Source organism: Brachyistius frenatus, unplaced genomic scaffold (genome assembly GCF_029030835.1).
Source record: "Brachyistius frenatus isolate BFR_SWC_R1_liver_20210118 unplaced genomic scaffold, ASM2903083v1 Contig_90, whole genome shotgun sequence".
Classification (NCBI taxonomy): domain Eukaryota; kingdom Metazoa; phylum Chordata; class Actinopteri; family Embiotocidae; genus Brachyistius; species Brachyistius frenatus.
Window position 1 is genome coordinate 962,446 of NW_027210689.1, and position 17,347 is coordinate 979,792.

Genomic DNA, 17,347 nt, shown 5'->3' on the forward strand with positions numbered 1-17,347 from the left:
GTAAACTGTAACTTCAGTGGGCATCAGAAGCATACAACCTCTAGGCTTTAATTTTAGCTTCTAAATATTGTCTTGTTAATGGGTGTATTGTATGTGCTAATGTAACAAGTTAAAAAAATTTTATCAGCTTTTGAAAAAAAGCAAGTACATTATCTCCCTGCCCCGTTGGTCTGTACATTGTGAATGTGCTGTACGTAAAAAGAGATGATCATACAAGGAAATCCATAACTAGTTCACATCAGCTTATTGTGAAGTGTTCAAAGCAGGCTGAAGTTTTTTTCCCCAATGAATTACTTTTACATACATTTTCCTCATTATTTAAACCGTAAGCAATGTTTGGATATCTGATATCGTAATAATATATGTGACAGAAAATAGGAAAAAACACAATATATCTGTTTTAAGTTTTCAATGTAAGATATTGACTGCAGATACATTTAATCGTCATTCCTCATAGGTCCTCATAGGCCAATTTAATGACCTCTAACTGGAAACTGTTAATACATTTTTCAAAAGATAGACTGGGATTATTATTGACAGAAAGCTCTCATTTGTCATCTGCACTCAGTGTCTGCAATAAACTAAAATATTCTGCAAATCGTATGTGGTGGCGGGGTGTGGTTAGCTCAGCTGCAGGGGGAGGAGTGGTTCAGGGAACGGTGCTGGGCAGGTGTAATGAGCACAGCTGAGCCGAAAACAGACTGATGAGCACAGCTGAGCTGGATGTGAACTGATGAGCTCTCCCCTAATAAAGGGGAGCAGGGAGAAGGAGGAAGAGGAAGAGGAGGAAGCGGTTGCATGAGGACATTAGTGTATGGCCCGGGCAAATAACAGCATTTTACACCTGAACGTACGACTGAGCGTGTCATCTGTGTCCAGGAGAGACCTTGCTACATCGTACTTTTTTTTTTTTTTTTTTTTTTTTTATAGTTCTATGAGAAACTAAGAGAACTGTGTAAGAAAGAGACACACCAATGCAGTTTGAGAGCACTACTTACATACAGATGTTAGATGGGGCCAGCATACCATTTAACAAATGACACTCACAAACCACTGATAAAGTGTAGAGAAATTTGTGAGTAAGTTTTACCTCTTCCATGCACACGCATGGATCAAGTATCATGTTTAAAGTTAAAAGTGTACAATTCAACATAAGAGAAGACTAACTCCTGTTGCAGTTGCAGCTTGCAGATTTATGAAATCACTGCCTCAATAGTCAGTAATCAGAGGTGAGGGAAATAAAATCTAACAAAAAATTGATTAAATTTTACTTACCTGCTTGCCGACATCCTCCAAAGTTGTGGCCATAGTGTGCTCTGTAAATAGATTGGATTCATATATTAAACACAGGCTGTGTCCAAAATGTCTCCTTATTTAATTATTTCTTGCACAATATCAGCACTACGGTGACTGTCATTCTGTCCATAGTTTCTGTAAAGTTGGAAATATATTGGTAGCTATGAATCAATAACTCATAAACTAAATGCTGTTAAAACACAGACTACAAGTTCACAATTAAGAAATGGGAGAATGAATGGCAACTGATACCACCAGGCAGCCACTCAGTGGTTGATGGCTTGCAAGAAACTATCAGCTTGTTACTCAAATCCCGTTTTAGAGGAACAGTCCCGTTGAAAATAATTGCTACTCATGAATGATGTGGTCTTTTTTTTTTTTAAACTCAAAAGAACCAATTAAACAATTAGAGAACTATTATGGAGAGAAATAAAGTATCGAAAAGACATTTGATATGTATCGATATCGATAAGCGGTATTAATATTGGAATCGGTATCTATAAAATCTTAACAATACCCATCCTCGGTTTGTAAAAGTTCTGACAATAGTGAGAAATGCCGTCACAAGTACTATTGTCAAAAAAGTGGATACAGGTAAAATGATAAGTCTAGTATTTTTTAATAACAGTAATAAGCAATTGTAGATGATATGACAACATCAATATTTCTATTGCAGTATACCATAATAGGGGTATATACAGTGGTGTGAAAAAGTGTTTGCCCCTTCCTGATTTCTTATTTTTTTGCATGTTTGTCACACTTAAATGTTTCAGATCATCAAACAAATTTAAATATTAGTTAAAGATAACACAAGTAAACACAAAATGCAGTTTTTATTATTAAGGGAGAAACAAAATCCAAACCCACATGGTCCTGTGTGAAAAAGTGTTTGCCCCCTAAACCTAATAACTGGTTGGGCCACCCTTAGCAGCAACAACTGCAATCAAGCGTTTGCGATAACTTGCTGTGGAGGAATTTTGGCCCACTCATCTTTGCAGAGTTCTTGTAATTCAGCCACATTGGAGGGCTTTCCAGCACCAACCTCCTTTTTAAGGTCATGCCACAGCATCTCAATAGGATTCAGGTCAGGACTTTGACTAGGCCACTCCAAAGTCTTCATTTTGTTTTTCTTCAGCCATTCAGAGGTGGACTTGCTGGTGTGTTTTGGATCATTATTCTGCTGCAGAACCCAAGTTGGCTTCAATTACTTTCTTTCTCATTTGTTCCTGAATTTCTTTGGATCTCGGCATGATGTCTATCTTCTGAGGATCTTTTGGTCTACTTCACTTTGTCAGGCAGGTCCTATTGAAGTGATTTCTTGATTGAGAACAGGTGTGGCAGTAATCAGGCCTGGGTGTGGCTAGAGAAATTGAACTCAGGTGTGATAAACCACAGTTAAGTTATGTTTTAACAGGAGGGGGCAAACACTTTTTCACACAGGGCCATGTGGGTTTGGATTTTTTTTTCTCCCTTAATAATAAAAACCTTCATTTAAAAACTGCATTTTGTGTTTACTTGTGTTATCTTTGACTTTCAATTTGAAAACTTTCAATTTGTTTGATGATCTAAAACATTTAAGTGTGACAGACATGCAAAAAAATTGGAAATCAGGACGGGGGCAAACACTTTTTCACACCACTGTAGCTGCAACCTTATTTGGCTATTCTGTTAGTGGACTGGTGGCCAGTGTATGTGACACCACCGGTGTGGCTGTACGTTTGAGGTCATGTTACCAGTTTATGTTCCACTCATGTTTAATAATCACATATATAATCGCATATATTTTATCACCATTCTTTGTTACAAATTTTAGGTTTGTAATAAAATATTACCGTAGGTTGTAATCTTTACTTGCACATTGTGCTCAAAAAAATATTTTTTAAGATATTCACATTGTATTATAAAAAAAACAACATTAAGGTTCTTACCAATCTTTATGACGTCTTTGAAGCAATGACCCACATCATCATCCAAATTCTCATCTTGTTCTAGCACAGGTTCGGACTGTTTGAGAATGACTGGACAGACCAAATCTCTGTGACAACCATCCAAAGACTTTTTCCGTGGTCTGTAGAAAGGAAAACAACAGTATATAAAATAATATACTAATCAAAGCTGTAATTGACATTTGTACATGGTACTCCATTTCAGGTTTTCAGGCTAAATATAAAATGATAATATGGTCATAACCTTTACATTCCCCCGAAGTAATTTTTACTGTTTAAATATAGATTTTACAGGCTGACAGAAAATATGCTGAAAAATGTCTCTTTAAATAATAATAATAACATTTTACATTGTATCGTAATGTATTTTTAGACACGGGGGGCCAACCAGTGAGTGAACTGAGATGCTGCTACTGCACTGGAAGATGAGAAGCGTTTTGTGAATGGAGAACAATAAATGCACGCAAGCTTTCAGTCAGTTGCTTTGTTCCAAATCGCAAACTTCCCTTTGTACAGTCACATATTGTACTTTTACATGTTAGTACACTTACATGGGGAGTACATGAATTTTAACAGGGTGGTATTATCTCAAATTGCACACTGCCATTTTACACTTACCATACATAACTGTAACATTTGAATGCATCACCTGCCAACATATCTGCTGGCTTTGACTATTTTATCGAAAACTAAACGTGTTTTCATGCCATCTGTTTAATACCTACAATAAACATACTGATGGCCTCCATCCAACAGCAGTTTGATAGTTATTAATGAAAAACAAACATATTTGTGCGGTGTCCCGGCCACCACAATTTGAAAATACTTTAGGTCAGTGCTCCCTCCCTTTCCATCGTTGCATACTGAATTTGAAGACTATTTGGAATTCGAAGACTATTTGGAATACAGGCACTGCATACTTGACAGGGTAAACGCACTTATGCTCTTAAGTACAATGTGATCCACTATCTGATATTAGCATAATATGAAAGTAGTTTTGTATCTTTTTTATTCAAGCATAAAAAACTTTTTTGAGAGCAAATTTCTCATTTTACAAATACAAATTATTTTTGTACGCAAAAATATATGGACTGAGGATAAAATTATTCAGATTGCAAATTAACCATTCTAGTTTTGTTGGTTTTGATCACAGACATGAGAATTTTGTTTGTGTTACAAAACAACATTAGACTTAGGATCTCGTCATAATATCTTTTTGCCTGCCTGTGCCATACCACAACTGCACAAGCCCCAGGAGTTACTGTACGGTGGCAATCCATTGACTCCACAGCAACAACCATCATCAGGCAGCTTGGTCGGCCTGCAATCTTGTGACAAAGACTTTTAGGCCTTAGTAATGTTTTTGCCCAGGTGGCAATTACTTATGCCTTTTACCATGTGGAAAGTTTGGTGGAACAGGGAAAGGCAACTATAGTATACTGTATATCTAGACAAAGCTGATAGTGTGGCGTGGTAGTAATTGATGCTATTGATTAGCTCAACTAACCAGGGTGCTAACTTTATGGCGACAACTAATATGCTCTGTAGTGAAGAGTAGGGTATTATTGATTGAAAAACACATTTAGTGCTAGTGTACCATGACCAAGGAGTTAGCGTTCTCAGTTAGAATGTTAAGCTATACTGCCAATAGCAGTCAGAAAAGGAATAGAAGCTTTTGAGGTAAACCAAGAAGAGGAATTGAATGTCATCCTGTCATTGGGGAGAAGTGGCTGGAATAACAAATAGAGGCTTCTAAAGATTTGAAAGAAAATTACTGATAGCCTTTTTATTACAAGTTGAGAGGAAATTACGATGTTTATGAGTTAGGGTTTGTTTGTTAAGATCGCGTTGTTATTTTGTTTGCATTCCATACCAAGCAAATTTACGGTGGCCCTGCAGATCAAAACACAACATGAATTCAGAAAATGCAACAACATTTCACAAAACGCAACAACATTTCACAAAATACATACATACGTAGTGATTTTAGCCTATCGGAAGATGGATCATAATGAGAAAACACACCAGCTTCTACGTAAAAAATATCTATACCGGGAGAAAATGGCTGATGCTGCAATGATTGCAACCAGTTTATTCTCAGTCACTCTTACTCACTCGATTTATTTATGTTGAATGATAAATATGCCATCAATATGTTCTGCAACATGGAGTTTTAGCTGATGCAATGCTCATCATGTTCACCAAATAATCCAACGTGCCAAAATATATTAGGCTTTTTGGTGACTACATTTCTGTTTTTGATTAGTCACACTGGCTCTGGTGGCTTGGCTAACATTAGCTTTGTTAAGCTAGCCCCACTAGTCGAGTCGAATTTATTTATGTAGCATATTTAAAACACAACGAAGGTTGACCAAAGTGTTGGACATTCAAACAGTCAAATAGACTTGATCAATAAAAAAAACATTAAAATCTAAATAAAGAAATAAGCTAACATGAACCACACTACATTTTAGGAGCAGTAAATAAAAACTTAAATGAAAGTGAAAAGTGGAAAAGCCAGTGAAAACTTTTTGTTTTAAAGGTTGACTGAACAGAGGTTTTTTCCCATACCGATGTGTGATGTCAAGGTCTCCGTCCTCATCCAAGAATGGTGCCACGTTTATTTCCCCACCCTCCTTTCTATCTTGTCCTTGAGTGGGTTTTGTGTCTTTCCCTTCGGCCTCTTTTGGGTCCTCGCATTCCTCTTTCTTTTCTACACCTCTCCCTGGGTCATTGTTGTCATGTCCTTCTGCCAAGATCTTGAATGTGGACATGAAGACTGGATGGATAAATAAAGGAACATGAGAAACTGAGGACAAAAATCTATCTATCTATACATCTATATACAGTGGGGCAAAAAAGTATTTAGTCAGCCACCAATTGTGCAAGTTCTCCCACTTAAAAAGATGAGAGATGCCTGTAATTTTCATCATAGGTACACTTCAACTATGAGAGACAGAATGGGGGGAAAGAATCCAGGAAATCACATTGTAGGATTTTTAATGAATTAATTGGTAAATTCTTCGGTAAAATAAGTATTTGGTCACCTACAAACAAGCAAGATTTCTGGCTCTCACAGACCTGTAACTTCTTCTTTAAGAGGCTCCTCTGTCCTCCACTCGTTACCTGTATTAATGGCACCTGTTTGAACTTGTTATCAGTATAAAAGACACTTGTCCACAACCTCAAACAGTCACACTCCAAACTCCACTATGGCCAAGACCAAAGAGCTGTCAAAGGACACCAGAAACAAAATTGTAGACCTGCACCAGGCTGGGAAGACTGAATCTGCAATAGGTAAGCAGCTTGGTGTGAAGAAATCAACTGTGGGAGCAATTATTAGAAAATGGAAGACATACAAGCTTAAGCCAGTACATGTCCAGGCCCGTCTGAAGTTTGCTGGAGAGCATTTGGATGATCCAGAAGAGGATTGGGAGAATGTCATATGGTCAGATGAAACCAAAATAGAACTTTTTGGTAAAAACTCAACTCGTCGTGTTTGGAGGAGAAAGAATGCCGAGTTGCATCCAAAGAACACCATACCTACTGTGAAGCATGGGGGTGGAAACATCATGCTTTGGGGCTGTTTTTCTGCAAGGGGACCAGGACGACTGATCCGTGTAAAGGAAAGAATGAATGGGGCCATGTATCGTGAGATTTTGAGTGAAAACCTCCTTCCATCAGCAAGGGCATTGAAGATGAAACGTGGCTGGGTCTTTCAGCATGACAATGATCCCAAACACACCGCCCGGGCAACGAAGGAGTGGCTTCGTAAGAAGCATTTCAAGGTCCTGGAGTGGCCTAGCCAGTCTCCAGATCTCAACCCCATAGAAAATCTGTGGAGGGAGTTGAAAGTCCGTGTTGCCCAGCAACAGCCCCAAAACATCACTGCTCTAGAGGAGATCTGCATGGAGGTATGGGCCAAAATACCAGCAACAGTGTGTGAAAAGCTTGTGAAGACTTACAGAAAACGTTTGACCTCTGTCATTGCCAACAAAGGGTATATAACAAAGTATTGAGATGAACTTTTGTTATTGACCAAATACTTATTTTCCACCATAATTTGCAAATATATTCTTTAAAAATCAGACAATGTGATTTTCAGGAATTTTTTTTCTCATTTTGTCTCTTAGTTTAGGTATACCTATGATGAAAATTACAGGCCTCTCTCATCTTTTTAAGTGGGAGAACTTGTACAATTGGTGGCTGACTAAATACTTTTTTGCCCCACTGTATCTATCCATCTATCTATCCATCCATCCATCCTCCCATCCATCCATCTGCCAAAGGAGCCAGAGAAATTATTACACGTAAATTAGAACATATGTTTGACATGACGTTGGTGACCACAACTGCAGCCTGCTTGAGGCGATAGTTAGGGCAATTAAAGGAAAATTTAAAGTGGACTAAGTTAAGGATTAAGCCGAGTAAGTCACGCAGCATCTCGTTGGAGAAAGGAAAATTAAAGAAAATGGCCCTTTTTGTTGGTGAGGAAGAAATTCCCTCTAGTGAGTCTAGGGAGCTTGTACACAAGTAAGTTGAGCGATGCCGAGCAGGTTGAGCAGCTTACAACAGATGTCACTGAAGTCAGGACTTCTGTGGAAGCTTAAGCTGTGGTTGGGGCTATTTCCAAGGGTGATATGGCCACTGAGAGTACACGAATGTGCAGTTTCTAAAATAGAAAGGCTGGAGAGACTGATAAGTTCATATATTAGGAAGTTATTTGGGGGTTCCCTGATGCCTCAACAGTCTAATGTGTGCTACAGTGTAGTGGACGGAAGGGGCATCTTTTAACTACCACTGTCCAGCCTAACAGAGGAAATGTAAATGTTTAAGTGTGCTTAGGTAAGAGTAGTTGCAGTTGGCAGGAAGCAATCATGATGAGCTGAGGAAGTTGGCACCAGATCTAATATAGAAAGGAAGTGGACTGCAAAGGAGGCAGCTCAGGAGGCACAGGCAGCAGTAAGGCAGGCGGAGGTGTTAAGCAGGGGGCAGCAGGGAATGGGAGACTTAGGTCTAAGAAAAGGGGTCCAATATGGAGTAAGGCTGGGCCAGCAGAAAGAAGAAAGCTGATGACTGATCAGCTGTGTCGTGAGGAGGAGGCAGAGAGATAAGTTAGGGAAGTTTCTCAGTGAAAATGGTTGAACTGGGGGAGTGTAGAGAAGTGAGCACTTAGTTGGAAGGACCTGTGGTTCATGGAGGAGGAGGCTTTTTGATGGGAGCAACGTATGACATGCTTTTTTTTTTTTTGTCTTTCTCTATGCTGCTATGTCGAGTAAATTTCTCCACTGTGGGATTAATAAAGTCAAATCTATCTATCTATCTATCTATCTATCTATCTATCTATCTATCTATCTATCTATCTATCTATCTATCTATCTATCTATCTATCTATCTTCCATTGCCACAGAACCTAAGGCAGTGGGTAGGTAGGGATACAACTTGTATAATATGATCAGCAGTAGAAAGCGGTACAGCCCATTCTGTCAGGGTGTGTGATTAGTTTGGTGAAGGGTAGGTACACATGCAGGCAGCCATCGAGAAGAGGAGAGTGGAAGTAAGAGCAGGGAAGAGTGGGAAAAAAGTGGCAACTATTAGGTTTGTTAGATAGGGAGTGAAAATCAGCGGGAGGAAAAGGGCCCAGGCAAGATTTTAAATAAAGTTAGGGACTGGAAAATCAGGTAGATCTGGGTGGGAAGCTTGTGATTGCGATTCCACATGATATGAATAGTGCCAGCCTGAGACCAGAAATTTTTGTTGTTGTCAGGTAGTTAGCAAAAAGTGTATTTCATTGAGTCGACAGTGCTGTGGGAAGCTAATATGAGGCATATGAGAGGAAAAGAGAATGATATCGCAAACTAGTGGCTGAAGTAGATGGGTGGTGATGGTGTGGGGGGGGGGGTCATGTGGAGGCAGGTTGTCAGGGGTTTGTTGCGTGGTCAACATCAGCAATATTGTGGGGGCTTGACATTCGGGGACGGAGCCTGCAGCGGGCAGCGAAAGAGAGGGCAGAAACAGCTGAAAAGGGTAGTCTTGGGATTTGGTGGAAAAGGAATGGTATCGGTGGTCACGTGTAGCAGGACGTATAAACTTGGAGCCTTAAGCAAAGATAATGTTGCCAAAGTATTTAGGCCCATGTCATACTAACAGGGTAGATTGTGGATTTTTTTTTTTTAATTAATGATTTTGTTTTTAACAAAAAAAAGTGTAAAAAAAAAAAGTCACATTTGAGTTTCTTAGAACAAATTGACAAATTTCTGTTTTACTTGAACAAACAAACAAATATATTCTGTTTGCAATTATATAAACCAAAGAAAAACAGAAAAGTCATCGAAGACCAGTTCATTCTTTCTATATTTTATTTATTCTATTTAAAATAGCTGCCAATTGATTTGCTAGTTTTGGATTTTAAGCAGAGGCAGTGCATTTTGGTAAAGGTTTAGCTGCTACCAAGATATCTTGAGGTCTTGTGTAATTTGCTGTCACCCCAAGTCTGCATCACTTTGTGTCTGGGGAATCCAGTTTTTGTGATGTTAATTTTCTAGTTGCTATTTGTTCATTTGTTTTAAAACTTTTAAAATGATGAAGCAAAATCAAATGATAGTTTAATTGTGAGAATATAGCTTCAGAAATTGAAATTACGCAACCAACTGATGGTGTAGGACTTCTTTAGGATTAGTTGTCTTTAGTACTAACATCTATCGCTTCATTTTGTGAATTTGATGCCTCGCTACACATACGTGTCAAACATTATTTCATTTTCCGATGTACAGCCCTTCGTACAAGGTATAAAAACGATTAATGTAACCATACACACCAGGCTGTCCAACACCGTTGAGGCGTGTCGTGAGGTGGCGTCCACTGGCCCTGTGCATATGAATATCTGACAGCACAGTGTCATAATGAAAAACGATCTGGTCCATGGCGGATCAATCAGTAGTCCACCCCTTCCACCCGCTTCCAAATACCTGGGGAGACTTTGCACACACAGGTTAACAGTTACAACATCAATTTTCAATTCTTGCAGCATAACATACAAAGAGAATGTAAAATAGGAAGAGTCAGCCGAGTAGGTTTTCGATATGAAAAGTCTAACTTTAAAATTCCTTCAGAGGTAAGTTTCCACAGAGAAATGCAGCAGTTCGGTCATGTAAACAGTTTTTTTTTCTAAAACAGGTGCTGACAAAATAACAAGACTTTCATGTTACTGCGTCTGACTTTGCTTTGCACTGATTAGATCAGTTGAGATGAAGATGGGTGTAGGCTGGCCGATGGACAGTAAGAGCTTGCTTTCTAGGGCTGGAGAAGATGGATGTTCATCCGTGTGGAGTCTGCAGGAGGAGACGGCTCAAGAATGATATAAACACCTTGAAGATACAGTGGGTACGGAAAGTATTCAGACCCCTTTAAATGTTTCATTCTTTGTTTCATTGCAGCCATTTGCTAAAATCAAAAAAGTTCATTTTATTTCTCATTAATGTACACTCAGCACCCCATCTTGACAGAAAAAAACAGAAATGTAGAAATTTGTGCAAATTTATTAAAAAAGAAAAACTGAAATATCACATGGTCATAAGTATTCAGACCCTTTGCTGTGACACTCATATTTAACTCACATGCTGTCCATTTCTACTGATCCTCCTCGAGATGGTTCTACTCCTTCATTGGAGTCCAGCTGTGTTTAATTAAACTGATTGGACTTGATTAGGAAAGGCACACACCTGTCTATATAAGACCTTACAGCTCACAGTGCATGTCAGAGCAAATGAGAATCATGAGGTCGAAGGAACTGTCCAAGGAGCTCAGAGACAGAATTGTGGCAAGGCACAGATCTGGCCAAGGTTACAAAATAATTTCTGCAGCACTCAAGGTTCCTAAGAGCACAGTGGCCTCCATAATCCTTAAATGGAAGAAGTTTGGGACGACCAGAACTCTTCCTAGACCTGGCCGTCCAGCCAAACTGAGCAATCGTGGGAGAAGAGCCTTGGTGAGAGAGGTAAAGAAGAACCCAAAGATCACTGTGGCTGAGCTCCAGAGATGCAGTAGGGAGATGGGAGAAAGTTCCACAAAGTCAACTATCACTGCAGCCCTCCACCAGTCGGGGCTTTATGGCAGAGTGGCCCGACGGAAGCCTCTCCTCAGTGCAAGACATATGAAAGCCCGCATAGAGTTTGCCAAAAAACACATGAAGGACTCCCAGACTATGAGAAATAAGATTCTCTGGTCTGATGAGACCAAGATTGAACTTTTTGGTGTTAATTCTAAGCGGTATGTGTGGAGAAAACCAGGCACTGCTCATCACCTGCCCAATTCAATCCCAACAGTGAAACATGGTGGTGGCAGCATCATGCTATGGGGGTGTTTTTCAGCTGCAGGGACAGGACGACTGGTTGCAATTGAAGGAAAGATGAATGTGGCCAAGTACAGAGATATCCTGGAAGAAAACCTCTTCCAGAGTGCTCTGGACCTCAGACTGGGCCGAAGGTTCACCTTCCAACAAGACAATGACCCTGAGCACACAGCTAAAATAACAAAGGAGTGGCTTCGGAACAACTCTGTGACCATCCTTGACTGGCCCAGCCAGAGCCTTGACCTAAACCCAATTGAGCATCTCTGGAGAGACCTGAAAATGGCTGTCCACCAACGTTCACCATCCAACCTGACGGAACTGGAGAGGATCTGCAAGGAAGAATGGCAGAGGATCCCCAAATCCAGGTGTGAAAAGCTTGTTGCATCATTCCCAAGAAGACTCATGGCTGTACGAGCTCAAAAGGTGCTTCTACTCAATACTGAGCAAAGGGTCTGAATACTTATGACCATGTGATATTTCAGTTTTTCTTTTTTAATAAATTTGCACAAATTTCTACATTTGTTTTTTTCTGTCAAGATGGGGTGCTGAGTGTACATTAATGAGAAATAAAATGAACTTTTTTGCTTTTAGCAAATGGCTGCAATGAAACAAAGAGTGAAACATTTTAAGGGGTCTGAATACTTTCCGTACCCACTGTAGGCTTTGATTGGGCAATTCACCATCAGATTGACCTATAAGACAAAATGGAAGACACTAGCGAGCAAAGGCTTGCAGAGCGAACAACCATGACGTGAAAACATCCAAGAAGCAGCGTGTCAGTATTTTATGATTTCAAATGTAATTTTTGGAAAAAGTGAGTCCTATTGCAGGGTAACGGCTGCTCCAATAGTCCAAATCAACACAAGTTCCATTACCATTAGGATGTAGGTAGGTAGGTAGGTAGGTAGGTAGGTAGGTATATACTTTATTAATCCCCGAGGGGAAATTTTTTCGCCACAGCAGCATACATACAGGAGCAATAATAGAAACAATAGAATAAAATAATAATAGAATAGAATAATATAATAGAAAAGCAATAAAAAATATAAATATAAAATATAAAATGCACAGTACATACAGTATATATACAGTACATTAAATATCTATATATATTATATACAACAAACCAATAAACACAGTCAACATATATATATATATATATATATATATATATATATATATATATACATACAGTACAGTATATATCTATATATATAATATACATATAATATACAAGCAACCAAGAAACACAGTCAACAGTGTTATTGTACTGTGATGGATTTTGCCAGAGGTGAGTTATTGTAAAGTCTTATGGCAGTGGGCAGGAATGATCTCCTGTATCAGGAATGATCTCCTGTATCTGTCCTTGTGACAGCGGAGCTGGAGGAATCTTTTAGAGAAAGTGCTCCGCTGTCCCTGCAGCAGGTGGTTGAGAGGGTGGACAGGATTATCCAAGGTGGACAATAGTTTGATCAGCGTCCTCCTCTCCACCACCTTTTCCAGACTATCTAGTTCGTAGCCGATGATGGAGCCGGCCTTCTTAACCAGCTTGTTGAGTTTGTTGGTGTCACCGGCTCCAATGCTGCTCCCCCAGCAGACCACAGCGAAGTACAGTTCACTGGCCACAACAGACTGGTAGAACATCTCCAACATCTTGCTGCACACATTGAAGGATCGAAGTTTCCTCAGAAAAAAGAGTCGACTCATCCCCTTCTTGTAGACAGCATTGATGTTGGTCTTCCAGTTCAGTCTGTTGTCGATGGACACACCCAGGTACTTGTACTCCTCAACCATGTCCACCTCCTCTCCCAGAACTCTCAGCGGTTGTGGAGCCGTCGTCTTCCTCCTGAAGTCAACCACCATCTCTCTGGTCTTGGCCACGTTCAGGAGCAGGTGATTTCTACCAGCCCACTCCACAAAGTCCTCCACTACTGCCCTGTACTCATCCTCCCGTCCGTCCCTTATACATCCTACCACTGCAGAGTCATCAGAGAACTTCTGCAGATGGCAGGACTCTGAGTTGTACTGGAAGTCAGTGGTGTATAAGGTGAACAGGAAGGGAGACAGAACAGTTCCCTGAGGAGCTCCAGTACCACTGACCACCGTATCAGACAGCACACTGCCCAGACGGACAAACTGTGGTCTGCCTGTCAGGTAGTCATTGATCCAGGAGACGGTGGGCGCGTCCACCCCCACCACCTGCAGCTTCTCACTCAGCAGCAGTGGTTGGATGGTGTTGAATGCACTGGAGAAATCAAAGAAAGTGATTCTCACAGAGTCACCGGTTCCATCCAGGTGAGACTGAGCTCGTTGCAGCAGGTAGATGATGGCATCGTCCACTCCCACACGAGGCTGGTACGCAAATTGCAGAGGGTCCAGAGAAGATTTCACCAGCGGCCTGAGGTGGGCCAAGACCAGCCTCTCCAGCACCTTCATCACATGAGATGTGAGGGCAACCGGTCGGTAGTCGTTGAGGCCAGATGGAGTCGTCTTCTTCGGGACAGGAACCAGGCAGGACGTCTTCCACAGCACCGGGACTTCCTCCTGCTTCAGGCTCAGGTTGAAGAGGTGTTGTAGGACCTCAGCCAGCTGGACGGCGCAGGTCTTCACGACCCGGGGCTGATGCCGTCAGGTCCTGCAGCCTTGCGCTGGTGGAGTCTCTCCAGCTGTCTCCTAACCTGGCCAGTCGTCACAGAGAGGGGGGTGAGGGGTGTGGGGGGGGTCGATGGAGGAAGAGCCCTTTGAGATTGAGGGCTCTATGCAGTTCACCAGGGGGGGTGGAGGGGGGAGGCAGCAGAGGTGTTTGGGAGGTGTGAGGTGTGGAGGAGACAGATGAGGGTGGTGAACTAAACCTGTTGAAGAAACAGTTTAGTTCATTTGACCTCTCCAGGTTCCCCCTGGTTGTCTCTCTCTCCCCTTGAACCCAGTAATCTCCTTCATACCTCCACACCTCCCTCACGTTGTTCTGCTGGAGTTTGGCCTCCAGCTTCCTCCTGTAGGAGTCCTTGCACTCCCTCATCTTCTCCTTCAGGTGGCGCTGCACTCTCCTGAGCTCCTCCCTGTCCCCAGACCTGAAGGCTGCTTTCTTCTTATTAAGAAGAACTTTCAGGTCACTGGTGATCCACGGTTTATTGTTGGGGAAGCATTTTACAGTCCGGGATGGTACGGTGGTGTGTTCACAGAATTTAATGTATTCTGTGATACAGTCCGTCATGCTGTTGATGTCCTCCCCATGTGGTCCACACAGCACATTCCAGTCCGTGGACCCAAAGCAGTCCTGCAGGGCATCTTTAGCCTCCTGTGTCCACCTCCTCACAGTCCTGGTGGTTACAGGCTGCCTCTGTACCAGAGGAACATACTTTGGTGTCAGCAGGACCAGGTTGTGGTCTGATCTACCAAGGGGGGGAAGGGCAGTAGTACTGTATGCATCCATGGCATTAGCATACAGTAAGTCCAGAGTTTTATTGTTCCTTGTGGGGCAGTTCACATACTGGTGCAAAGTTGGCAGTACTTTATCTAGACTGGTTAAAGTCTCCAGTAACTAACAAAAACGCACCGGCTGTAAGGGCTATGTAGGCAAATATTACATTAGAATACCTTATTTCACTCTTTTCAAACCAACACATTTTTGGTGGGTCCCTCTAAACTGAATCCAAAGCAACAATACCACTGGGTAGAAAACAGCAACTGTGATACATTTTGTACAGTTTTCTGGCGATTCCCAAAGACAGGCTTCAGTGCCATAAAATGTATCAAGACAGAGAGAGAGATCAAATGAGACATGTGTAAGTGATGGGTAGAAATCATTTTTTTCAGCTTTTTTCAGGGTAATTTCACGACCTTCACTTTTAAACTCATATCCTGGTCATTTTCGGGATAAGCCATTCATGCTGTATCTTTTTTTTTCTTTCTTTTTTTTTCAGAACGGTCTAGGCTGTCCAAATCTTTCATGATTTAATTTCATAAAACCTGGTGAGAAAAAACATGTTTCATGAAATTGTTATATTTTTACATGTATCTCACCACAAGATAATGTCAGCAGAGATATCTTTTTATAATTTTTACAGAGGAGATTGTGTAATCGGGCAATAGCTGAACTATGTTGTGGGACACAAGTATGATTTAGCAATTTGAAAAAATATGTGCTTTGTGCCGGACGGAAAATAATTGTAATGGTTTTATTTAGTTACATTTTGCACATATTTTAACCACAACTTTTCTATTACAGTGAACCCTCGCTATAACGCGGTTCACCTTTCACGGTCTCGCTGCTTCACGGATTTGCATCGTGCATTGAAATCACATTACGACTATATGTAACGTAGATATATTTAATGTCCAGTTCTATCTATTTCAATTGTAAAATAAAGGTTCCTACTTCACGGATTTCACCTATCACGGTTTCTATTTGGAACGTAACCCCCGCGAAAAACGAGGGTTCACTGTATTGCTTTGAGGAGGCCGTAAATTATTCATATTTTTAAGAATTATATTTATGGGCATTTTATGCCTTTGTTTGACAGTAACATTTGAAATTGAAAGAATATAAAGGGGAAGCGAGCAGGTAAATGACTCCAGTTAGGGTTAGGGTTAAGGGCCCAAAGCAGGCACTCGCACTCAGAGCAGAGGCCCCTGTGATATGTGCTAATAACTCAGCTGTCGGTTCGGCCTGCAAATACGTTTTTTTTAATACAAAGTGGGATGTAATGTCGGCCCTATGTTGGAGACAATGCAGAAGTCAGCTGTGATTTCAAAACATGCTTATGTTTTGTAGGTTGTAGCTTGTAACTTCAGCGTTGTACACAGTATATTGGATATACTCATGTTAATGCCTTTCCTGAGTTTTGATAATTTTGTTAAAATGTATAAATTTAACTCGGTTTAGGCTTTTGGCTTTAGGGTGGACATGGGATTGGGCCATTCAAACCGTCAAATGTTAGTTTCTAAGGGATAACTAAGTTCCCCCCACGTAAATTAAATACACTGTTTTCATGGACACGACGGAATAAGATGTTTGTATTTTGGAATGAAAATGCCATTGTACTTGAGAAAACGGAACAATGTGTGGATTATTTGACTTTACATCTGGGGTGTTGTACAATTTCAGCAATTATGAAAAAAAACAGGGATCTAATCTGATCAATAATGGCAAAATTGTTAAAAAGCACAAAAAAATGTAAAAACAAAAAGAAGCAGGACATGGCCAAACAAGTGTGGGAGTGAGTTTATATTAGGCCTGCTTCCATAAATAATTTGTAAAAATTGAAACACCTCTATAGGCCACATGCCAATGCTGTATGACCTGTATATAATATACTATATATATATGTATATATATGTTGGTGAGTAAATATACAGTAAATATACAGTATATATTTAAATGCGATTTCTTTTTGAAATAGGCTATTAAAGATTACATGTTTATAATTTTCTGGCGCATCTCACCCTCTCACGCGAAGGCGCATGCGCGTGCGAGGGGGGCGGGGCGTTAATAGTAGTAATTTAGGCAAATAACTGATTCGTAGGTTCACAAAATCAAACCCTCCAAACCAATGTGTGAAATGTGCCATATAACTATCATACAATGTGTCTTCGGTTATTCATGTGCATACAATGTATTGCGACTCTGTTGTCAGTACTTTTGTTGAAAAACAAATAGTTGTAACGTTAACTCACCCACATTAGTGGCCATGACGGTCGGGACAGCGGATGTTCCCCCTTCTTCTTCTTCGGGTTTTACGGGCAGGTTTCAGCC

The 17,347-nt window shown here is 40.7% G+C and overlaps 1 protein-coding gene across 1 annotated transcript in view; it reads right to left on the minus strand.

Moving 5' to 3' along the window:
- mettl22 (methyltransferase 22, Kin17 lysine) overlaps positions 1-17,330 on the minus strand; it is a 42,271-nt gene extending 24,941 nt beyond the window's left edge. Inside the window, exons 1-5 of the mRNA XM_069710152.1 lie at positions 17,269-17,330; positions 10,060-10,219; positions 5,814-6,021; positions 3,225-3,364; positions 1,276-1,316 (exon numbers count right to left, since the gene is read on the minus strand). Of these exons, the coding sequence (XP_069566253.1) occupies positions 1,276-1,316; positions 3,225-3,364; positions 5,814-6,021; positions 10,060-10,165 (495 nt within the window). The 5' untranslated portion in view covers positions 10,166-10,219; positions 17,269-17,330. The remainder of the gene's footprint in view (positions 1-1,275; positions 1,317-3,224; positions 3,365-5,813; positions 6,022-10,059; positions 10,220-17,268) is intronic.
- Positions 17,331-17,347: the final 17 nt, after the last annotated feature.